Source organism: Ambystoma mexicanum, chromosome 9 (assembly GCF_040938575.1).
Source record: "Ambystoma mexicanum isolate Mex_15411 chromosome 9, UKY_AmexF1_1, whole genome shotgun sequence".
Classification (NCBI taxonomy): Eukaryota; Metazoa; Chordata; class Amphibia; order Caudata; family Ambystomatidae; genus Ambystoma; species Ambystoma mexicanum.
Genome location: NC_090931.1, coordinates 456,845,944 through 456,872,419, shown reverse-complemented (window position 1 = coordinate 456,872,419; position 26,476 = coordinate 456,845,944). Strand labels below are relative to the sequence as shown.

The 26,476-nt window shown below is 44.0% G+C and overlaps 1 protein-coding gene across 1 annotated transcript in view; it reads left to right on the top strand.

The window, feature by feature from the left end:
- The window catches only part of CUX1 (cut like homeobox 1), a 2,307,153-nt gene that overhangs the window by 2,119,043 nt on the left and 161,634 nt on the right, over positions 1-26,476 (top strand). Inside the window, exon 18 of the mRNA XM_069614989.1 lies at positions 13,683-13,799. Coding sequence (XP_069471090.1) covers positions 13,683-13,799 — 117 coding nt within the window. The remainder of the gene's footprint in view (positions 1-13,682; positions 13,800-26,476) is intronic.

Sequence of the window (26,476 nt, the reverse complement as noted above, 5' to 3'; positions counted from 1 at the left end):
CTGAATCCCATGGGCAACTAATGTTGGCCTATTTAAAAGCCGGCACAATACCAGACGGCCTTCAGATAAAGAATATTCCCAGAGTTTTCACTAACAACACCAAGTTTAAAGGAAAATTCAGTGGGGTCAGTAACAAATGTTCCAGAGATTTACTGATTCTAATCATTGATACCTCTGAGGAAGAAGCATCCACACAGAAAGTTGAAATAGCAACTTTAGAGGCTAAAATAAAACATGATAATATGATCAAAGACATCAAAGGTACCCTGGACAAAATAGAAGACGAAATGGTCAAATTTAAAAAAATTACCCTAGACAAAAAGATCTGGAAATTAAGAAAGGACGTGGAGCAATATAAAGAAATCCGCACATACCCATATCTTGTGGAATCATACTATGACGATCTACAAAAAGCGAGCCAAATGAGACCATATAATAAGGGCAACAGGAGACGACCATATGTCAACTTTTCTAATTCCTCTAACGCATCGACAAGCAGTGGATCTGATGCGGGCCAACAGAGCTCCTCTGGGCCCACCCCGCAACAGTCTTTTCGGGGAAACGGCCCTCGTGGTCGCAACAAACAACAAGGCCCTCCACGAATGCACACAAGAAACTGGCAGGGTCCCCCTCCGATCTGGTAATACCAATATATAACTTGACCTCTTACGTCCTTTCTCCAATAGAGACGAGTGTTTTGTCCAAAGGGTTATCCTTCGTTCCTACAACGAAAGCCAGAGCTTTTGAGACCGAAGTAGAACTTCAAAAGTTCTATAGGCTAATACGCCTCAAATATTTTTTTAGAAATCCATCTACTGCTAGAAAAGAAACTACAACCACGGGTTTAAAAACCCCCTCGAAATTCACACCTACAAACGCCATGGTGAGTCCAGCGATAGTAGCGTTTGAACAGAGAATCTCCCGTGAAATTCAAGAGGTGATAAAAAACAAAAACACCTCGACCAATAATTTGACAAAAGCAGAAAGGGCAGCTTTGAATACATTAAAAGTGAATGATGATTTCGTAATCAAACCAGCGGACAAGGGGGGTGGTATCGTTCTGTGGGAGAAATCCGCATACGACATTGAGGTCATGAAACATCTCAACGATACATCCTCCTACAGGGAACTCCCAGTTGATCCTACCTTACGCTTACAAGATGAAATATTGAGTCTTATGAATTACGCAGTAGAAGAAGGGTGGATAGACTTAGAAGAGAAAGAGTTTTTGATCAATGTCCATCCTACTATTCCAGCTTTCTATATACTGCCTAAAATTCATAAAAATGACAAATGTCCACCTGGTAGACCAATTGTGGCCGCAATCAATTCTATTCTAGAGCCTTTATCTGTATACTCTGATTGGTTCTTGAGACCCTTTGTACCCCAAATGTTATCATATGTAAAAGATACGACGAGCATGATAAAAAAATTGGAAAATGTTTGCTTGAATCCTTTAGATATTTTGGTCACCCTTGATGTGGTTAGTTTGTACACCAGCATTCCCCAGGGTGATTGCCTCAGAGTGATGGCCAAATACTTAGACAGCCGTACCACTACATTACACCGAGTACCAACAGCTTTTATTGTAGAATGTATTAGGCTAGCCTTGACTGAAAACTTCTTTCTATATAAAGATCGGTTCTACAATCAGCTAAAAGGGACAAGTATGGGGGCCACTTTTGCCCCAGACTTAGCAAATCTCTATATGGATGATATAGAACAAGAATTCATATATAGTCCTTTGAATCCCTTTGCTATTTTCATCAAAAAGTGGTTACGGTATATAGATATCATCTGCCTAATATGGAGTGGGACTTTTGTTCAATTAACGGATTTCCACAGTTGGTTGAATCTCCAAAACCCTCACATTCAATTCACGATGCACACGGACCAAAATAGAATCCCTTTTCTAGATTTAGAAATACAGAAAACTGGAAGTGGTGACGTAGAAACTGTACTTTACAGAAAACCCACAGACAGAAACACACTTTTGAATTACGCGAGTTTCCATCCTCTAAGCCTTAAGGAAGGCCTTCCATATGGTAAATTTCTCCGTATTCGGAGAAACTGTACAAATGTCGAAATGTATAAACAGCATGGCACTATTTTGAAAAATCGATTAAAAGAGAGAGGCTACCCTAAAACAACAATACATAGGGCATATAAACGAGTGCTACACATGAATCGGGCCCTCCTTTTAGAACCAACTCAGCGTCACCAAGATGATGACAAAATAACATGTGTAAGCACATATAGTCCAATCAGTAATAATCTAAGGAAAATTATCCGTAAAAATTGGAAAATGCTATACACTGAAGATTTCAGTCCACCAATTCCTAGATTTGCTTTTAAACGTCAGCAAAACATCAAAGACAATCTAGTACATACTTACCAGCAAAAGACACAGGCTAAGAATTCACAGCCACCCCTCTGGGGGCTCCCTCCTGTAGTAGGTCACCATCGATGTGGACACTGTTCTGTCTGTGCACAAACAACAACAATGAAAGAAATCACCTTGGGAGATACGGTCATCCGTCTCAAAGACTTTACCAACTGTCTTACCCCATGGGTAGTATATGCAATCAAATGTCCATGTAACTTAGTCTACATTGGTAAAACCAGCAGACCTGTACACCAACGAATTTGCGAGCATAAATCTTGCATTCGTAACCAAGTTGAAAATAGACCTTTGGTAGCTCATTTTTCGCAAAAGAAACATAAGTGCACCGACTTAGTATGGTGCGTCATTCAAGTCATCAAACCATCCCCTAGAAAAGGGAACCGAGACCAAATATTAACAAGATGCGAGCAAAAATGGATATATAATCTGCAGACAGTGAAATACGGGCTAAATATAGCCGTAGAATGGAGCTCATTCCTATAATCATATACTCCAGTCGCTGTCAATAAATTCGTGCTTTACCTAGACATTATCATGCATAAGCCTACTCGAGTCTCCGTGTTCAACTTACAGAGACCGTTCATAGGCTAATTAAGTTCCATTAATAATTTCTAGAACCAGGACAACATAAGTGAATGTCATCCCCTTTTTTCACTATGTTCGATAAGATTGATGCAACAGCACTATTTGTGGTTTCATGTAACATAGTAAAATGGTTCTAAACAAACTTGGTAACGTTGTTGCAAGCCCGGGAATGACTAGCCAACACACATGATCGACTAAAGTCGATTGCGCTGTCCGTGTCTAACGATTACAGCATAGATCGACAACACACTGGGATCAGAAACACATGGCTTTTACGTCCCTCAAACGGACAACCTAGGATTAGAAACACATGGGTTTTATCGTCCCTTAAACGGACGGCCTCCTTTCCACCATACACCTGGTTGACGTGCGGTCACGTGTTGCTCACGGCTCCGCTTCCCGAAAATCACCTGACATATAAATAACGCTCATGTTCCTCCGCCCTGTGTTTGGAACATTTACAGCGCGAAGCGAGTAGCTCCAATGCTGAATACATCTCCTTTTCCAACAGACACAAGTTGTTGGGTAAGTCCAACTTTCTCCTGCTTAATAGAAATCTGTAGACACATACCAGTATACATAGAACACTAGAGCCGTATGAGTCGCAATAGAGCAAGCGCACACGGTGATTCTCTAACTCCAAGTGCATGACGCTAATCTGAATTTAGAAAATGTCTCCTCTTGAACATCGCGGCGTGCATGGTGCTGCACGGAGGCTAGAATAGGCTTTTACTTGAAAATTGGGTTTCGCTACAATTACAGTTGTAATCTCGAGACAAGTAATACTCACATGAGATATTGAATTCAACTACTACTTTACACATCTGCTCTGCCCTATTTTATAGGCATCTCCACAGATGAACACTGCAGAAAAAAGCCTGAACACATATAGCAACCCAAGTCCACTCCTGAAATAATTTTCTTCGCCGAGGCCACCTATACAGAGGTGATTTTGTAAGTGTCTAATTGCTTTGACCTACATTCTTTCTTTTTAACATCTTAATGGTGTTTCAGATGACTTAGTGTCTCTCCTGTGTTCCCTGTAAATAGGGTTCCGGCTCCTGGTATCCAAACAATTGTTCCAGAAGCCCCTACTCCATGGTCTTCAATCATCATTGTCGACCACAGGTGGGTGCACTACTTTAGGCGCAGTATATTAGTATAGCTGGCAATCACCCTGGGATTAATCTGGTTGAGGTAGACTGGCTCTAACTGTATATTTATGTTTTGTACATTTGTGTTTTTAGACGTGATACTCCACATGCTCAAGGGGCAAGAAACAAAGTTTCTCAGTAAGCAAGACCGTCCTGAAGATGGCCGTACAACTATTTTATTGACCCGCTTTCACCACGTTGGTACTACATAGAGGCTGAAACATATGTCGACTATAGGAAAACTTAATTGTGTTTTTTCTGGTGTCTCGCATAGTGAAATTGACAATTATGCTTCTAATACATGTTAATTGTAGCACCCCGGACTCTCACAAATCTAATGATTGATATGCAACTGTTTATGAATGCATGTAGTAATTTGTAATTGTTTGTCTTTTAATAATTTTTAAACAATGAACATATTAAAAAGATTTTTCTATTTTTTGTAAAAACGAATCCAGTCTTAAATAATGTATCGCCCAACAGGTGTATTTTTCTGCTCTATTATTAAGCAGGTTTAGTGCATCCCTCCCCTGAGTTCTTTGACAGACCAAAGAGAGAGGGGTAGTCAGTCTGTTTTTTTTCTCTTTTTCATGTATAACTTCAGGCCATGGAGGCCGATAATCTGTATCTCTTTAAAGTTCCCTGGGGAGGAGGTGGAATCATTAGGCCAGGATCAATCACAGAGAACAATGCTAATTAGGAAACAGGCTCATGAATCAGATCCCTCATTGACGCATTCACTCAACCAGCACCTGTATAGTAGGAGGCAGAAGCCTCCTGACTTGGTGGGTGTTCAGATTCATTTCTGGACACAGAAGGGAAAGGAGTGTCAGAAGGTCACTGTGCTCTCCAATGCAGAAAGGCAAAGTAGTATCAGGAAAGCAGAGGGAAGGAAAGACAAGTGCAGACCTTATGTAAGCTATACAAGAAAAAAAGGGTTATGCAGTACCAAAGAGGGAAGAGGATGGCTGGTCCAGTTAGGTCAGAGCTTTATAGAATTAAGGTTGAGGAGTTTGGCGTGAGTAGGAGCCAGCTTTGAACTTCAGCCTAATAACTGGTAGTTGCCAAACCATTAAGAAAGCATTTGGATGGGGCGTGGCCTGCAACACAAAGATGCAGGCGTGAGCTCCTATTGCTCCCGTGGCCGCAGCCAACATCCTGCTTTCTACTGCCTGTAATCTGAATCCTGAGTAAGCCAAAATGACCCCAACCGACAGCTGCTATCCTGGGGCATCAGCGGACCGACAATTGGGGGAAACCGCACCTGCTGGTTCCAGCTTAAGGCGCGTGCAGGTCGGCAGGGGCTGGGGTTCATGCGCCCAAGATGGCCACGAGCGATGCTTGAAGCAACAAAGCATACGCAGCGTAGACATTTCTTTGACGGACACTGATCTGCAGAGGCGCCTCGCCAACCCCGACTTCGGCAGCGGTGGGCACGGGGCGACGAAGCGCGCAGGTAGTCATCACCCTGCTAACTACTGAAGCGCACCCTGATCCCCGCCACCAACCACCCACCGGTGAGAGTAGCAGTGGAAGCGTTTAGAAACCGGCCGCCACCAACGCATGGCCTGCGAAGAAATGAGGGCTGATCTGGAGCCTCTCCCAACAGAGGCCGTGATACACATCCAACTGGACACAACACCGTAAGTCACCCTGCAGAGTGATGAAGAACGAAAGTTGGGGCGAGCCGGCGAGGGTGGCCGCCGGTCGTCTGACAGCCCGGCATGGCGAGTGAACCTCCCTGAACCCCCATAGTGCCAGCCTGACTCGCGCGCCCCCGATCACAGGAGAGTTTGCTGGCTAAAGTCCAGCATGTCCTGAATCTGGGACCCATTGAGGGTGATATCACACAGACCCAGACGCGTCCATGGAGATAACAGGAACAACATGGAACAGAGACCTTAAACAGTAGTTTCTTGGGATCACGCTCCGCCCGCGTGCACGCAATGCAACACCCACACTGGGGAAACGCACATAACTGATCCCGAACTGGAGGATGGAACAGGTCACCTCTTCCCGAGTCGCATCCACAAGATCCTTGGTGAACAATATCAATGGCTTAAGGCGACCGCCATAAACAAAGCTGCTGGCCTGAGGGCACAGGTTAGCAACGTACCAGAGACCATTATCAGCAGCAGTGTGGATCACAACGCTGGGGAGAAGCTGAACAGGAGCTGTGGCCTCTCACTCCAGCACTAACAGATCCCTGGCTGTGCATTAACGCACACAGCTGCAAAGAAGCGCAACAGCGTGAGTCACCTACCCGGCATATACACGCAACTGTCCGTGGCTGCCGAGACCAAGGGAGTCCACAAGAGCTGCGGCATAACAGCAGCCTACACTCAGGGCCGCTCTCCATCGACGCCCCCGCACATGGCCCACTGTCTTATCTCATGCAACGACTAGTGTGACAGAAGCTGAAAAGACGACCAGGACGTAGGAACACTACACCTTGCTTAACCAGAGGCACCTTTGCACAATCACTGCGTTGTCCGAGGCCCGCGCTAAACACCGCACCTCACCAGGCAATTGGAACCGGTTTCCTGTGTAAGACTCTTCCATCGTGGTGTCCCCCCATTAACAGCCTGTTCTGAAGAAAAAAGCTTTCCAGCTGAACTCGGGCAGATAGAACTCTACCGTTCCCCAGGGACACGGCACCTGCTCAAAACAACAACAGGAAAACTGAGAGCCGCGGGTGACTCCACTGCAACAGCCTGGAGAAAATAAGCTACTGGTCGACCACGGGCCGGATACTCCCTGCAAACACTGTAGAGAGTGCCCCACACTACCCAGCAATTACTGAAGAACCTCCCGGGACCGGGAAATCAAGGGACCAAAGAAGTCATACTCCAAACAAGCAGGCATTGAAGCGTCTCGATTTCTGACCGCCCACACATCCATGCACATTACGTCTGATCACACCGGCCTACTAAGTGCGGGAAGCTGGCAGTGACCATGGGGAAAGACAAGCCGAGAAAGCAATCTACGCAAAATAGAATTGACTGATATACAACTTCCTCAATACAGATCCACAATTCCCAAGGCCTGCCCTCTGCAGCAGCCAAAGCGGAACACACGCTATCCCTGAAAGATGTCAAGGGTGCAATAGCGGACTCCCGCTCTTCTATGTAACAAAAAATGGACGGGGTAAGCATGGACGTATCCCTCCTTCGCCACGACCTGCAGAAGCTATCCACGCGTACACGAGAAGCTGAGCAACGCATCCCTGAGGCCGAAGACGGGATACACACTCTCCAACAACAACTGCGCAGCATCTCGACCAAGCCGAAGTCATTGGAAGAAATTGTTGAAGAAGGCGAGGGGATGTCGAGACGCAACAATGTACGCATACTTGGTTTACCTGAGAAGGCAGAAGGCCCCAGCATGGAATTCTTTCTGGAACAATGGCTCACGGATCTCTTCGAACCAGGCTCCTTCTCAGTGTTTTGCACTAGAAAGAGTACATTGCATGCCGTCAGGCAAGCCGGTGCCCGGCGCCCCGCCGTGCACCATAATAGCCAAACTCCTGAACTACAGGGATCGCAATGCGCTTTTACAACGTGCTCGCGCAAAAAGCTTGATTACTTTTAACGGCTCCAGGATGGCCTTTTTTCCTGACTACACGAGGGAGGTACAGAAAGCCAGGCAGTTGTTTGACCATCTTAAAAAGCAGCTACAAACGCTAGGGATTAAATATGGACTGCTCTTCCCTGCCCAGCTTAAGATATATTACAAAGGCACTACCGTCCATTTCAGGGATCCCAAGGAGGCACAGCGCTGGGCTGAGCAGCACATAGACGGCGACTGGTCGGCATCTTGAGGCAACAGGAACAGGAATCACAGAGCCCCTGCGGAACGACGGCAGGCACCGATACAGGATTTACCAAGGGACATTGAGGGCTTACCACCAAAATGGATATCTGCTGCTCCCCCCAACCCTGGCAATGAGTGACAGGATGCAGAGCCTTATGACTCGCCTGGGTGTCCGGCAACCTGTGCTGTTTTTAATATGTTATCACAGAGCGGGGTAGCTTCATCTCCCACCTCCCCACCCCCAACTCCCCCACTCGAAGTAAGGCACCACTCTCAAGACTGTCTGCGCTAGGGGGTGCTTGATTACATTAAAGTTTACTGCATGTAATTTGTTCAGTTTGACAATTATATTGTTTGGGCGATTGATGCTCCGAGTTGGGTGGAGTATAGGGCAGGGGCACGAAGCGTATTTGGGATTGTTGTTTTTTTAAGGGTCTATCAAGCTTGGCACATGCTCCAACTTAGAAACAAAACAGCGATACACGAACATGGCACCTCCAGCGGTAACACCATGCATAACCGGAAACAATGCCCCTGTGTGCTGACAGGGCTTAGCGCAATGGGAACAAAACAAGGGCACCTCAGGACAATCACTGCAACGCATTATATTCCCATCCCCAACGGTCAAGGCCGCATGTAATGAGTTTGGCAGAACCCTTAGATTTATGAGTTGGAACGTTAATGGTCTGGTAGCGAGATCAAACGTCACCTAGTCATGCAGCTTCTGAATAGGCACACACCGGATGTGGTGTTCCTGACCTAAACACGCGTAGCAGGCACAAACTGTACCTTGTTTAAGCGCACAAACTATCGAATAGCAATACACGCGGGCTTCACCATGGGTTCCCGGGGTGTACTGATATTAATACATACGAAACTCCCCTTCTGCCTAACCAATGTCACCCAGGACACAGGTGGTAGATACACTTACATAACAGGGACATTGTGGGAACAATCTATCGCACTGATAGTAGTTTATGTGCCACCAACCCTGCTAACCTCGCTACTTGCTGATATCACTCCCCTGATCACCGGGGACACATCAGATGTCACGATCATGGGCGGTGACTTCAACGAAGTCATGAACGTAGAATTAGACCGTACACACCTACGTGGCAGGAACCACACCATAAGCACTAAACTAGCTATATTTGCAGATGCGCTGGGATTGAGGGATGTGTGGCGAGATCTGCACCCTTATCGAAGAGAATACTCCTACCATTCTGGGGCCCATGCTTCGCTTTCGAGGTTAGATTATTTTTTTCGACAACAGACCTACATAAGGCACGTGAGGCATGCCTACTTCCCAGAGGTATATGGGACCACTCTCCCCTGGAATTAGAATTTAGCAACCTCAGACCGATCCCCTCACCCCCTATGCTGGCATCTGAATAACTATTATCTGGGATTCCCGGAGCTACTGGACAAGGTCCAGGAGGCAACCAAGTCATATTTTGAAATAAACATAGGGGCTGTAACCGATCCGAGAGTGTTATGGGAAGCGTATAAGGCAGTGTTGAGAGGCAAAATGATCTCTTGGACCACTGCACACAAAAGAAACCTCTATGCAGTGCACGAGGCCGAATGGCAGGTAAAACAAGCAGAAGAGGCCCACTTAACTCAGGATACCCCTGAGACGCAAAGGGCACTGTAGCTAGCACAAATATGTCTACAAAATGTAGCCCTAGATAACGCCAGGCAGGCGCATAGTGCAGTGCGGGCTAGAGTGTAGGAAACGGGGGACAAGGCCAGCAAAATGTTGGCATGGCTAGAACGAAGGGATGAAGAGCACAGCCATGTCAGAGACTCAGCACAGCTGGGCTGGACCCTTTGAGCCACCTCGCCTGTAGACACCTCAATCCTAGCAGAAATCACCCTTCCCACTCTCAGTACTGAACAAAAAAGCCTACTGGACAAAGAGATCACAGAGGATGAAGTGGTAGTGGCCATGTCAGGACTCCAATCCGGGAAATCTCTGAGTCTAAACGGCTTCCCGGTAGAGCAATGGCAGAAGATGGGGGCAAACGAGATAGCTCCACACTTCTACGCATGTACCAGAGTGCACAGGACCAAGGTTCCCTGTTCCCGGCCCTCAGAAAGGCCACTATAACAATGCTGCCTAAGGCGGACAAACCTCCCGAGAACTGTAGTTCATACAGGCCTATCTCCCTCATAAATGGCGAAACAAAAAGCCTTGCGAAGGTATTGGCTGACCAGCTGCAAAGGGTCATATTATCCCTGATCCACCCGGATCAATGCGGCTTTATGCCACAGAGGTCAACCCGCATGAACCTCTATAAACTGCACTGAGCCTTGGAAAGAGCTGATACCCTTCAGAATCCCCTGGCGTTGCTTGCCATTGACTTCGAGAAAGCCTTCAATTCAGTGTACTGGGAGGCTATATGGGAAATCATGCACCGCATGGGGTTTTGCGACCAATTTATGAACTGGGTGAAACTCCTTTACAGTCGTCCGACGGCAAGGACTAGAGTCAATGGCTGGCAGTTGGAATCCTTTGTCTTGGGCAAGGGCACAAGGCAGGGTTGTCCCCTGTCGGCCATGATCTTTGCAATTGCTGTAGAACCCCTTGCAATACTGCTGAGAGAGACAGGGTCATAGGAGGGCTCTCGTTGGTCTGACTAATGGGAGGACAAAGTCTCACTATATGCTGACGACTTATTGATTTACTTAAAACACCCGGTCAACTCCTGCCCCACAGGCACACAGTTACTAGAGAGCTATGGAGTCTTTACCGGGTTGTGCGTTAACTGGTCCAAATCTATATTATTCCCAATAGGGAGAGCGAATGCTACAATACCAGTAGACTGTCCTTACCGAGTTGAAACGGAACGATTCCGGTACCTAGGTATACAGATCACAAAAAGCCTTACAGACTACATACCTGTTAATCTGCACCCAATCACAGCGAGATTCTCGGAGGATGTTCGTCACTGGGTCTCTCTACCGCTAACCCTGCTGGGCAGAGCAGCCCTTTTTAAAAATGATTGCCCTCCCCCGTTTTCTGTACATTCTACAAAATGCCCCACTACACGTCCGAGGACTTGGAATTCCAAAAAATCGACCGCGTCCTCCGGAAGCTGCTATGGTGTGGAGGCCCCCCGCGTATAGCACTTGCCAGACTCCAAAGATCTGTTTGGGAAGGCGGCATTGGACTGCCCAGACTACAAACATACTACTGGGCCGGTCAGATGGCAGTTGTGAATGACATGCTACACAGAGACGCGACCCTGCCACACATTAGAGCGATAAACACTAGAAGCAAAAAGCCCCTGGTGGAACTTTTATATCGTGACCTGAGCCGGATGGCCCCCCGTCCATGCTATCGCACCGGTCACGAATCTGGGTGGAAACACACAAATACATGGGATGGGGCACGAAACTGACACCCATACAACCACTGTGGAATAACAGACACCTCCCCGAATTTAACAAGCTCCCCAGATGGCCCAACTGGGTAACACATGGGATAGCAAAGATCGGGGGATGTTGCACGAGAGAGCAAGATGGTCACATTCGAGACCCTACGATCCTGTTTCTCTCTCACATCCAAAGAACAATACCACTACACCCAAAGGAAACACACATTACGAACTTACCTCCCAGACATGATCGATGGGCCTGAGTGCACTCCGGTGGAACGCAACATAGTGTTCGAACAGATTAATCAGAAAGTTACCTCAACCATGTATAACGCGATCACCTCCTTTGCCACAACGGAATTAGCTAGCCTGAAAGCTAAATGGGAGCGGGACGTGGGAACCTTACAATCAGAAGACTGGATCACTGCGTTAATGTACCCTCGCGAGGTAACTATATCGTCCAGACTTAGACTTGTTCAGTTTTAAATCCTGCATCGCACCTATTACCCGAAAGTGGCACTCTACCGATGAGGTAGAGTTTCGAATCCACGATGCCTGTGCTGTAGACGCGAGGAAGGTACCTTCTTCCACATTCTATGGGAGTGTGACCACATATATCAGTATTGGCAGGCATGTTGTGATGAGCTGTCAAAGGGCATAGGTAAAACGATACTAAGAGAGCCAAAACATCTATTGCTAGGGGTGGACGATGAAAGCGATCTGTCAAGATATGAAAAACTGTTTCTGTCGACCGCCATGGCAATACTCAGGAGGAACATTGCACAGCTGTGGGGCTCAGAGACGACACCTAGTTATGATCAGTGGGTTACAGACTTAGATGTCTGTGCTATAATGGAACGCAGAGTATATACTGCAAGGGGGTGCCCGGCCAAGGCACACACAATTTGGCAGAAATGGGAGGACTCCCGCTGACCGCACTAATGCTTTGTTAAATGGTTACAGCCATGGAGGGCGTGTGATAGATGCCAATGTTTTTGGAATGTTGCCTGACAACGCTGGTAATATGATTTTGTGACCCTTTTGGAGTTTAAAGTTCAGGGGGGTTTTGGGTACCTTTTACAAGGATTATTAGTAGATGTATTGTTTATGTATAAAATTCAATAAAATGTTTGATTAAAAAAAAATACAGCATTTGGAGCAAAGTGAACTGATGGATGTAGCTCAGATACTGGTTGGAGTTGGGTAGCCACCAAACCAAGTAAAGATATCTTGCAAACCTTTGAGAATGTACGTAAGGGAAAGAAAATCCTAACTGGTAGGGAGGACAATGCCTTCCAGCAAACGGTCAAAGATAAATCACTAGGGAAAGAGGAGGCTGATACAGGGCTTAATCTGATAGCAGTGTGAAAGCTTTGCATTATCCTGCAGTCCAGGAGAAAGACCAAAGCCAAGACAAGGCAAAGATCAAAGTCCAATGACAAAATCAAGGCCCAGACAAAGACCAAGGCAAGGGCAACTGTAAAGAAGTGTGCCAGGACATTAAAATCCATGTGACTCTTAGTGAGTAGAGTACCATCATTGGGCAGACTCCTGGAAGTCTGAATTCTAGATAAGGAATGCAACTTTAGACATTGGGTCCTTTTTCAAAGGCCCTACAACTGAATTTACTTTATCCCACCTTCCTTACACTAGTTGGCTTAGATGTGTTCTCTATTTTAGCTGCACCCCGTACTATGTGGACCTTCTACAGCAACTAGGGGATTGCTATAAGCCCTCTTCAACCACAGGGTTCATAAGGAAAGACACTAGTTAGTAGCTTAGGAAGAACCCCTCTTTTGTTGCTAGCTGTGTCCCTGCATGATATGCCTTTTTCTTATGAACTTTCAAAGACAGTCTTAAACAGGCCCCTCCTATTTGTTAAATCCCTGTGTTGCCCACCCTTTTAAAACTCAGAATAAAGCTATCAAGATTGTAAAATGTGCTATCCTAATGTCCTTCTATGCAAATATTCCCAATGTTTCTCCAGATGGTAACTCCTAGCAAAGAGGTGAAATTGTCAAACATGGCATAGTCAGGTTGTCTTTGAGCCTGCGCTCCTATTTTATCCATCCCTACAGCCGCACGCATTAATTTCAAACTACCTTCTCTCTTACATCTTGTTTCAGCTATTTCAGAATGATTTTTTCTGTGTGTGTTTATTTTACAAATACACAGTCATTTTTCACGAATACAAAAGCAGTTTTATAATGCAAAGTGTTCTTTGTGAAATGAAACTTCCAATCGTTATTGGTATTTTTGCCTTGTTACTTCTTTTAGTTTGGGAGATGGGGGTCTAACATATATCGAAATTGCATCTAATTCTTGCTCTCTTGTGTTCTAATTCAGGAAAGCCGCATGACACAGCATACAATGCAAGCCCTACAGACTGAGCTAGACAACTTGCGAGCTGACAACATCAAGCTGTACGAGAAGATCAAATTTCTCCAGAGCTACCCAGGCAAAGTGAGTCTGGGTCATAACAAGTTGCTTATGTGACTGATGCAAGACATGCCAAAAAAAAGATTTACTTCATAAGAGTGTGTACAAAACAAAAGTGGGAGGGTTATAAAGTATCCCTGTAGAAGGACTAAGGCAGTGGTATTCAAAACGTTTCCAAACATCGTTGCCAGTTCCCCAGATGCCAGTACTGCTTGTATTTTAGTCACTGTAGTGCCTTTTTTGAAGAGCCTCATGCTCCCTCCAGACATTCGTCACCCGCACTCCTCCTCTAGGTGGGCCAGCCTCACAATTTGAAGACCACTGGACTAAGGGAATCTCAATGCAGAGACGTGACTGCATACTGTAAACTGTATATTGAGGTCCACTTCCTCTTCCATGGCAGAGTAATCCCATACTCTTTGGGGTGGAGGGGTGGAAGGAGCCTTTATAAACTCATTGACGAAGACATGAATTACTGAACAGGTGGCATGTATTGGTCTGTAAAGATTGGCATACGTACAATTCTTTACAAATATTTTTAACAAGGTTATGATAATAACACTTGGGCCATATCCAGAAATTCTTGCATTCAAGGCCCATGTGTTCAAAGCATTGTCTTTGATATCTCCCCTCCAGATCTGTGTTCCCCATAATGTGCCACATGAATGTGAAATGTAACACCAGTGCCTTTTCCATGCCTAAAGAAAGGCTCAAACTGTTGGTATTGCCAATGCTTGTTTCCTTACGTATCCCACCCCCTTTATCCCTCACTGACAGGTTATGGCATGAAAAATACTATCTTAAACTCTTCCATTTGCGTGTACCGGCGCCTGCCTCTTTACTTGAATTAGTATTCCCTATAAAAATCTATCTATTTTTAACAGTCTGCATACCCTTTTTCTTCCGTTTTCTCTTCTCATTTGCTGTTTGCCACTTTAATTTAGTCTGTTCATATTGTGTTTCAGTTTCTGTACTGTACTGACTTTGCAATGGCTCTGTAGATCCTGCTGCATATTTATTTTTATTGGGCCATATAAGGATTATGGTGGAGAGTCGGCTTCAATGATGAAGTAGTTTGGCCGTACTGCACACCTGAAGACTTAATTACCGGCATCCCGCACGGAGTGCGCGCAACTGCACGATAAGTGCAGTCTGCAGTTATGGGGGGATGGGGACACGTGAATCTGGTAAGGGTTACTAGTTTTTAACACCATGTAAGTTTCTCTTCCCCCAAGAGTGCTCTTATCGCCTAAGCTGTTATTAGAATAAACCGAGGTGGAAGGTAGATGACTCGAAGTAATGTTCGGGCTGAGTTAAACGTTATCGGGAAGTCGACAAGAAAAACCTGAGTAAAACAACTACAGGCTCACCATCTAATGTACCGATGGCAAATATGAAACACATTGCGGAGGGAAAAAAGGACTGATGGGAAAATGTTTTTTTTCCCACTATTGTTAGGCACAGGCTAAAAGGATCTGGAACCACAGATATGTCAAGCTTAACAGGTGGTGATAACTTTCAAGGCGACTCCTCAAAAATCTTACCACCGGTTGACAATAACTTTATCCTACATTTGTGCTATAGTCTCCAGAGGGAGGCAAATGAATCGGCCAAACAAAAATACAGGAGGGAAAGATCAAATATGCTATCCAACATTATCAGCAGTAGTCTTTCTCAAACCCTCGATCTGGAGAGATTAATGGAGTCTTGTAGTAGCTCGAATTATAGCATATTATTGGATATTGGAAGTCCTTCATTTGGTACTAAAGGCAATTCTATCATTATGTATGGAAATATTGAAAGTATAAAAGAATTGCCAAGAGTTTCAATTGATGCTGCTATTCTAATGCTGAAGGTTCGCTCGTCCACGTTTGCAGAGAATATAGCTGAAGAGCCAATGGCTGTAGATAGTATTCACGAGGTCCAGCCAGAAGAAGAGGTAGAGCGTATTCAGAGAACCACACCACCTGTGGGGGAGAAGGGACCATAAATGGAGGAGGCGTCATTAAAAAACAGTCACGCCAGAAGGGTCGGCAATGGAGAGGCATCACTGCACTCCCATGAATCTGAGGTGTATTCTATACGAGCTAGAAGGAAGAAATGTCAGAGAAGGAAAAAAAACAAAGCAAGTTGTCTTAATATAAAAAGATCTACACAACCCTCTTATAAAAATAATTCAAGCCCTTTAGGCTCGCAGATGGGATACTAGACTGACTTTCATGACTGTGGAAAATAGCTATGTCCTGATAGAGAAAGAGGCAGTACGCTAGAGCATGAAAGAAGAAAAAAACAAAGCAAAAATCTACCAATAACAAGGGGACTTTGGATAATTGGGTCTATAAACCCATTAACGAGGATGTAAGAAATAAGTCTAACATAGCCTTTGATCATTCTGGCTCTAACAGCTCTTTAATGGTGGTGAACTCAACCTGTGACAACCAGGGATGGGTAGAAGATAATTCAATCCGTGCAGATGCACCTATTGATCTGAGCATGGAGGATATGAGCATCAGTCTGCCTCCAGAAAGACACCGACCCAGCACCAACCAAGCCAGGCAAAAGTTACAGAGGAGACAAAGGTCACGATTACAGTCCTTTTTGCCACAATGGATAGCCCTTACTTCAATAGATCGGGAGGCCCTGAGTCTCCTACATATGTTGCCACAACTAAAGGTTATTTCCTCTAAAGACGTTGCACTGGTGGTTCTTCCTAATACTATATATGATCAAAATTGGACTTGTCTGAATTTGTATAATAAACAAACAGCTGGATTTATGTCATATCACTGGCACCATACCTTTTAAAGATGGGTTACATCTTTGAACTGGGATTTCCTTGCCACATGAATAAAGAGAAAGTCAGATGAGAAATTATAAACCTGTTCCTGAAGTAGCTAACAGGCATTCTACTAGTGAAGGAAACATCATTTACTTTCCCTACAGTAGTACTGCTCAGTGGGATTGGGCCTGGATCCCGCAAGCACGTCTGGGCAAAAAGTATTGAAAATCACTGACTGAAGAGGATGCCCCTCTGACATTGATAAGCTGGAAATTAGTGGGTAAAGTGATAATGGCCTCTGAGAAGAGGGCCTGTGTAGGCTATTCCATAATGATGTATTTGTACTACAGGAAACATGGGTAACAACTAAGTTAGGAATAGATGGTTTTGAAATCATAAGTAAAACGGCTGTCAGAGGGGTTGCAGGGAGACCCAGCAGTGGCCTGGTCATGAGCCTTGGAGAATTTGCTGTGGGGAAGACCGACCTGAATGTGTTGTGCACATGTTTATATTTACGTGATTACGAATGTAAATTACAGATTTTGCTAATTTATATATATATGTATATATGTATATATGAAAACCCGCCCCTCCCCCCGGCGTAAACAAACAGTTGAAATCATGATGCACCTTACGGAAATCTTAATGGTATGGAACTGGAATCAACCCAAGGGGGAAATCCTAGTCTGTGGTGACATGAATGCTTACTGTGAGTTGGCTAAGTATAAAACTGAACGATTATGATTTAATAAGGGCCTTTTTTCCCTTCAAAGCAGAATAACATACTCCAAGGGACACAGGGATCCAAGTTGCTGTGTTGCTTGAGAGCATACCTCTCGACTATTTAATTGAGGAAGGAAATGCAAGCCCAAGTAATAATTATACATGGACCAATGCAACTTCGCTCAGTGATTGTCTTCATGTCATGGTTTTCTAAATGGGGCACTCCAGTGTTAAGTAAGATTCCTACGTCCCTCAAGGATCATAACCTTTTAGAACTAAAAATAAATTTCTCTCGAAATGTTAGACTTGGTCAACTGAAAGGGCATATTGAGGTTTACATGCAAGGAAATCTAAGAAGTTGGAATGAGCATAACCTTAATAAGATAAATAGAAAGCTGTTTTCTGATGTTGTTACAGGCATTTAAGCCCGTCGGTGGCACGTTGGTGAGGCAGGTTTGCGCCAGTATAAATACAGTGTGTTCACTTACGCCACATCTTGTATGCTTTGAATTGTTGACAAGGGATTATTTGTATGTTTACAACATTTGAGTTACCTAAATTCATTAATTTCTGAAATTGTATTTCAAAATGGAAAAAACCTGCTCTGCTCCAATGTGATTACAAGAAGAGTAGTCTGGTAAGGGCTCCAATATCACAATGTATTTGTCAAAATGCAGTGACAGAATAAGATAAGCAACCCACTTGCTGGATATGGTCTCCCAATCATAGACAACAATAGCTGGTAGGCAAGCTAAGAGAAATGGAAGTGTTTGCTCATATAGGATATGCCAGAAATAGAGGAAACGGGATAGGAATCAATAGCCAGGGAGAATAGCTGAAAGCAAGCAACAAAAACAAGATTGCTGCATTAAAAAAAAAGCAAAGGCAACAGGTACCAGCAATGCAAGGCAGAAAGAGAGTAAGGAGAAGGGGAAGCGCTGATGTTGGCAGAGCAAATTACCTAGTGATGTGACATGACGCAGCGATCTCCGACACAGCTAGAACTAAGGAAAATCCAGAAGCAAAGTGATTTCCAAGAAGTCTGCAATGGTAAACTAGACCGGTAAGTTTGAATTGAGTGTGCCGCAATTGGAGACATGTTGAAAGGCACTGCCAAACATAGTAAACAAGGGGTAATGCGCCAGGAGGACCACATCAACCATGGTCTGTGGTGCATGACAGATGAGCAAGATACTCAAACTTTATCACTACTTTCGTCCCTTGAGGCCATTGACTTTAACCAATTAGTCAAAGAACAGACTTGCAGAGAAGGCCACACCCTTGTCTGGGTATTAACACATAATCTCCAAAGTACATCTATTACTACACTGACATTTCCCTGGTCAGACCACTTCATGGTCAGTGCCACAGTACCCTTAACTACTGCACCAGCCAGGCTAGATAAACAGCTAAGAACAGCACAAAAATGCAGGCACTTCAAAAACGTCACCCGACCAAATTTTCTACAGCTTTGACTACCAAATCGGATCCACTCGAATCCTTCAACAACTATGTAGTCTTGGTCTCGCACCTTTCGCACACCATCATCTCCACTATCGAGGTGGTAGCACCCGAAAAAGTAATTAAAAAGATCAAACCCGCAAACACAACAATTCTTGGTTTAATGCAAGCACTTTACAAGCTAGAAAAGAAAAAAGGGCCATGATACAGGAGTGGCGTAATAACTCCAGCCCCTACACCCGGAGTACAAGGAATTGGTGCAAACCTTTAAGCACACTGTTACAGGGGCAAAAATTCAAACCTACAACGCAAGAATAAAGAATGCAAGATCCAGCTCAAGCGAGCTGTTCAAAATTCAACAGGCAATTGCCAATTGGCAACTTAGCTTAAAAAGACTTGTACAGAGGCCGAAGCCTCACACACCCCTACCACCTCTAACACCAACCCAACATTACCAAAATTTGATTTCTAACAGTGCCAGGAATTAATTTAAGGTAAAAAGATCTAGGGACACGCCATTCTGGATTCAGAGCCAGGCACGGGACAAACGGCCTAACTGGATCTTAAGTCAAACATCACAGGAATTGTGGAAAGGGGTCACCCAGCATTGCTGATGTTATTGGAGCTTTCAGCGGCCGTCAATTTTATTGATCACAATCTCCTGCAAGAATGATTGGAAGGCCTTGCACACTGCTCTGAGAAGGCCACACAATGGATTGTATCTTTCTTAGGCCCAAGAACATCAAGAGTAGCTGTTGAGAATGCTCCGGTCCTTCCTATCACCACCACCTATGGAGCCCCACAGGGATTATGCCTATCATCGCCTACCTTGTTTAACATGTATATCTGGACCTTACTTGACCTCCTGGATAGCCTGCATGTACAATATACAAACTATGTGGATGACACCAAGGTGCTTATGGAGCTATCAGGTATCTATGCAGAAGACTCCAAAGCCCTGAATAAATTTTATCCCACAATCCAATCGTGGATGGTACTAAACTCCCTCGCCCCTAACAACGGGAAGACCAAGCTTCTCATCATTGTTTCATGCCCTCTGCTTAAGAAACTAGACCCACTGTATAAATACTTCATTATTCTGGGTTGCAAGATCCCTGTGGCTGAATGTGTGAAAACACTAGGGGTACTCCTGGATGAGGAGTTACCTATGAAGCAACAGATATCACACATGCGCTCCTCTTGTGGATATGTGACCAAATTATTACATAAAGTAAGGCCCTACTTGCAACTGCCTTGGTGAACCTCGGCTTCACTATTTTAATAGTCTACTCATTGGTACTTCACAAACCAACTTACACTGCCTTCAAACCACACAAAATGGTGTGTTGAGAGACATTTTTAGCCTATCTAATCGAGACCACGTGACCTCGCCCAGAAAGACTACACTGGCTACCCATCAAGCAGAGGATTATTCACAAAGTACTTTTACTAACCTGTAAATGTTGCACCAAAGTAGCTCCCCACTATCTGAACGATCGGTTGATCACTAAGCAGTCCAAGCGTATATTAGGCTCTAGTGACAATCATACACTGACTCAGCCACGTTTTAAACTGACCAAATTTGGCATAGTCAGCTTGATGTACAAGCACCAAAGGAATGGAATGCCCTCTCTCTCTCCATAAGCACATCCCTGTACATGGCAAAATGTAAAAGATCCATAAAAACCTGGCTGTTTAACTCAGAACCAGACTGAAATGTCACGCTCTCCTATTAGTCGTCCTGCTCCTGACTGTTAGGCTTCCACTATTGTTAGTTTTATGTGAACCCTGAGGCCTACGGGCATAAGGCGCGTTATGAAAATGTAATAATAATACTGCATTGGCCAATTATGAAGTTGACATGGTTGTTGGCATCCTATCAAGTCATGCCAAACAGTACAGTACATCTTCGTATAAGAAAAGCCAGTTTACAAACCAGCAATTTGAAGGTATGTGTGATGTGGCGGTTGCCAACAAAAAAAGAATATTACATCTTGGAGTGTACTTTATGAAAAGGTTAACCAAGCAGGGACAACTCAATGAAGCACAGTGTAGGGATAACGTTGCCAACTTTTGCACTAAGTATAAAAACTGGTTAAAAAATCATAAGCACTCAACCAGGATGGCAAATTGGGAGTTGTTACCATCTGTTGCGAAAGAATCACAGTAAGAAATGTTGACAGTTATTCGGGACAATTCAGGACATACCCAATCAAAAATAAGTCAATCCCCTTGCGGAAAAGGTCTGGGTGGGCCATGTTAAATAATTATATGGTGAGTCTGCAGATAAGGAGGATCCTTGGTGTAGGTTGTCAGGAAGCAATTAAAATACAATTATACACTATCTGAGGGGGTTGTACAAGAGTTAGACAGATTAAAGCCCACCAGGGTGCCTGGGCCAGATGGGCTTTCTAACCTGGTCTTAAAGAGGGACCCTTGCCAGCAGTCTAGAGTACTGCACAACCTGTTTAAGAATGTGGCACTGGGGGTGGGGGGGCGATTTTATGGAGGAAATCCCTCCAAATACCTATTTACAAGAAAGGTCCTAGGGAAGATCCGGCCAATTATAAACTTTTGGCAACACCTTACTGGAGGAGCTACGAATGTGGGTAAAGGATCGGTAGCACCTGTCTTTGAGTGATTTTGACAGTGTGGACCGAAATAGGCTGTGGGGAAAACTCCACAAGTGGGAAATAAATACTGGACTGCTCAATCTCATAATCCAGTTTTATTCTGATACAGCAGTGCCAGTAAGATTAAAGCAAGCTGGGCAGCAAATCTGTTTCATTACATCTGTAAACGGGTTGAAGCAGTGCTGCGTATTAGCTTCCCTGCTTTTTAATTTATACGTAGTAGATATGCATATAGCCTTGGAGGGATGTAACAATCATCCTCCTAAAATAGGCAAACAGCATATTTCATGGCTGAAAAGAAATCAAGATAAAATCAAGATGGGCCTACAGCGATTGTTACCAGCACTACTTACTATTCTTAAGATAACAACCTAAAGGTCGACCATGCAAAAAAAAGATAATGCTTGTTGGAAGTAAAGGAGCATCTAGGAATTTTACTTGGAAGTAAAGGAGCATCTAGGAATTTTACATGGAAAATAGATGGGTTATCGGTGGTAGTCGTAAATTCTTATGTTTACCTGGATTCGTTGTTAACTTCGACTCCTCCTTCTAAACCACTAGAGCAGTATATTGTTCCGCTCAGTAGATTCAGAATGGTTTGTACCCTTGTGGTTTTTTTGATAGAAGGAATTCTAAGTGTATTTAAAGTAAGTATTAGAAAAACAAAGAAATCTTCCACGGGAACCAGTGTTTCATTTGAATTATAAATACTAAATTTAGGGGGGAGGGCATGAAAAGTCACCCAATGATCATCTGTGTAGTATGAGTAAACACTGAAAATTGAATTACAGCATTGTTTATTAATGAATATTCAAAGAACAAAATAATAATAATTTGAGCAGTTGTGAACAATGAATTCATCCAACAAGCGATCAACTCAATGGTCTTGGGAATATGGTTTATAAAAGAAATAAATGACAAGGGATAGTAGACCCGGAGTGCATGATAACCCTACAAAGCAAGTATTGTCCAGAGTATATTATATGGACTAGAGACTTATGCCGACAAGCAGTTAACTTGGCTGAAAAAATTGGAAGGAAAATTATGGAGACACAATCTAGACCTCCCCAATCTCTGGCGGTAGATGCAATATGTATGTAGATGGGGTTGGTTTCACGTTCAACTTCCGTAAAAATATAAAGAAGTATATTATTACTGAAAATCCTGACAGATAAGGGTAAAACAGTTCTGAGCTGGTATGAGGACATAGTCAGGTTTAACTCCGTCACTAAACTAACGATGAAGAAATTAATCTCCTGCTGCTCGGACTTCCATGGGACCATTGGTTGGAATATGGAAGATAATTATAATCTACCTACTGCCAGGAAGCCATTGATTGAAAAGCTTATCAATGGGATAGATCAGCCAATGTTGACTACTTGTCGGCTAAAAAGATACTAAATGAATATGCTAGGCACTCCTTCATTTTTTTGTCTCCTCCAGGATACATGATATATACCATAAATTAAAATGTACGATTTATATACATGCTAAAATTTAATTTGTTGCCATCTCCTATGGTTATTGATGCCAATGTGCAAATGGCGTTGGACGAGAGACTTTGTACAATTTGCAAGAATGAGCTTGAAACTGCTAGGCATCTTTTAACTCAATCCCTCAACCTGATATCAATATATTGGCTCCATGTACAAAACATGGAGGATATTCCGGGTAATCAATTTTAGGCAAATGTCACTGCTACCTAATCTAGGGTAATGCTAAATTATGTACCTCTGGTATGGAAACGTATTGAAATAGCAATAGATAAGCAGGAAACATGCTCTTAACTGATTTTTAGGATTGTGGGATTCATATATGTATTAAAGGCCAGTGGTCAAAATGTGTGCAAAATAAGCATATTGATGGTCTGAGAAGAAATGCATTAAAAATGCATTTTAAAATGAGGTATTCTTTTTAACAGGGACGAAAGAGCTAGCTCAGTTCAAAATTAAGATTTTATACCACCACTACTCTGTCGAAGTGTGTATTTCTGCATTGCTGAAAAGTGTTGGCTGGACTTTATACAATGAGGTTACCCAAAACTAAGGTTATTTAACAAATAGCATCATTAAGTGTCGACAAGCATAGGGAATACTTTGGGGGATACATATGCATGAAAATTAAAAAGACAGTACTTCCGGTACTGGTTTCTCTACTGTTCACTATCCTTATAGCATTCATGTGAGTCAGGTGATAAGCCTGGGACTGCAAGCCTAAGGTGATACCCTAATAACACATGCAGCAAAAATCTGTGGTGCTGCAAGACTTTTTTAAAGGTAAATCAGCTTAAAGAATAAAACACATGGCAACTTCCTAAAAATAGTGAATGGAGCTTGTGCGGAGTCGCTTTACTATTTCCATTGTGGTGTCCAGAAAGTGGGGGAGGATGGCGGTGGAGGGGTAGGTTAATGGTCTGGTTTGCATGGGGTGAATGATGTGGGTTTCCGGCTGGAGGCGGTGGCCTCGGTTCCCTGCCCGAAAAAATGGTTGACCTATGAGAGACGTCAGTGGCCAGAAACGATGTTAGTTTGAACGACATTTGACATATGGGATAGGTGGATCAAAAGGGGACATCAATCTTCCATTCTGTCGCCCTTTATCCCCATGTTTGACAGTCCAAATTTCACACCAGGCACTGTGAAGGGCTCATTCACACAGTGGAGAGTAAGGGTGTGTGTGAAGACTAGAGAGATGGTGTGGGAGGGGGAGATAGTTTGATTTGAGGATTGTAAGTCACATCTAGGCGTGGTGGAAGGGGACAGATTTGAATATACTCAGCTGAGGCATTGGTTAAAACAGGAGGAGATCCATCAAGCAGCAATAATGCCGCTGACAACATCTGAGACATGTTACCTTCCACATGGAGGACAAACACTTAGTGGCAGACATATATATGATACTGCATGAGTGTCTAAACCAAAGGATTTGGCCATACCAAATAGCCTGGGAAGGCACGTTGGGAGGAAAGGTCCTAGATGGGCATTGTGAAGAATTGTGGAGATATATCCCGAAACTTACCAGGTCCCTACAGATACGGGAGGCCCGGTATAAAATGATGCCACAGTGGCACTACACCCCTAGTCAATTGCACAGAATGTATGAATCGGCTTCTGCGGAGTGTTGGAGGGGATCTAAGGGTGTGGGGGATTGGAGACCTATTTGGTTGGGGTGTCCCAAGATTAAAGGGTTCTGGGAAGAAGTCATGGGATTCCTGCAGAAAATAGTACCGGAGATCCTGCCTCTTTCTTCAGAAGAGAGCCTATGTGGACTTGTAGAACCTGAGCGATACATATGATCTCAAAGCCACAAAAAAAGAGCATTGGTAACCTTACTAATAGCTGCCTGGACGCTAATCGCAAAAGAATGGAAACAAAAAAGCCCACATATGTTGGTGGGCTGGCTCTGTAAACTCATGCATAGTAGCAATGGAGTGGATCACTTATTAGATCCAAGGGGATGCAGAGCGATTCCAGAAGGAATGGGGAGAAATTATTTGTTTATCACAAGTGACTTCGTACAACAATGGTGCCCGCAAAGTGTACAGGTGTTGGATATTAAGTGGCTCAAGGCGCATAAATTCAATATGATCCAGAAGGATAGTGAATATATGATTGGCATTTTGTCCAAGTACTGAATGCATTCCTTCTGGAGCATAGCGAATGATCTCTCTTCGTCTCACGAGGCTCTGCAACTAAATCCTATGCTTGATTCCATCTGAATGGGCCATTTCTCAGAGCTATGTTCCTGGCAAATTAAGTTTTCCCGTTCTCGTCGCCAGGATTGACCTGTTACTTCCTGGTGTATGCCCTTCACTCTGGAGGAAATTCTCTAGAAAATTGGAAAGTTTTAAAATTCTCATGCGGCTGGCCCAGATGGACTGCTGAATGTAGTCCTTAAATTAACCTGAATATGTGGGCCAACATCCTTTTAATGTTATCCATAATGATTATAGCAGATGTGAGGATTTCAACACAATGACAAACTGCATTTGTTGTCCCAATATTTAAAAAAGGGGATCGGATGAATTCTGCTAATTATCAATCTGTTACAATATTCGACACCAGCTGCAAAATGATGTCTTCTATTTTATTGGAGCACATTGTAATGTGGACCTCAGGTGCCCATAGGTTGGATATCTCCCAATCAGGTTTTCGGACAAGGGTGGGTAGAGGGCTTAATGGTCTTCTCTTAACTCTATTAATTTGTCAATCTTTGGAGAAGCGCACACCTATATATGGCATTTGTAGATCTGTCAAAGGACTTGGACAAAGTAAATAGAGTTAAATTGTGGGCCAAACTTAAATATTGGGGCATGCCCAATTCACTTTTGGACATCTTCATCTACACTCCAATTCTTCACTTGGGGTTCATTTGGACAAATCAGGGACCTTAACTAAGGAAATATCAAATGGTGTATCGAAAGAGAAAATGTATAAGTGGACACAAATAACAACTAAAAGAAATGCACAACCCCAAAAAAATAATAATAAAAAAACAAAGGAAATATCTGTTTGATGCACTGCGACAGGTATGTATGTTGGAGCCTGCCCTGTTTAATTTGTACATTGCTGATTCACATTATTATTTGATTCGTCCTAATACTTTTCCTCCAAAATGAGGGCCTGCCTCATTAACCTTTTTGGCATATGCAGACAACCTCATACCTCTGGAAAGAACCCCTATTGGACTACTAAAGACCCACTGTTGCCATGGACTCCCACACTGACTCTGGCCTTGCTAATCTTCATCTCTCCATCACCAACACCTGGACATCCTTTCCCCGGTCATGAGGATCCGCATGAAGCCTGCCTCCAAGCACAACACATGGTATGACTCTGACCTAGCCTGTATGAAACTTAAGTGCAGAGCTGCTGAGAGGAAGTGGGGGGCATCAGGCACATCCTCTGACAGATCGGCCTGCCGCCTGATCCCTAGGCAATACACACTCTCCATCTGCTCGAAGAAGGGGGTCCATATCCAAGCCTGCATCTCTGATACTACTTACAACACAGGCGAATTGTGGCCAATCCTACTGCAGTCTCCACTTCTCCCTTGCCTTCCCTGTCCCTCTGTACTTCATTGGTCTCCCACTTCTTAACAAAAAC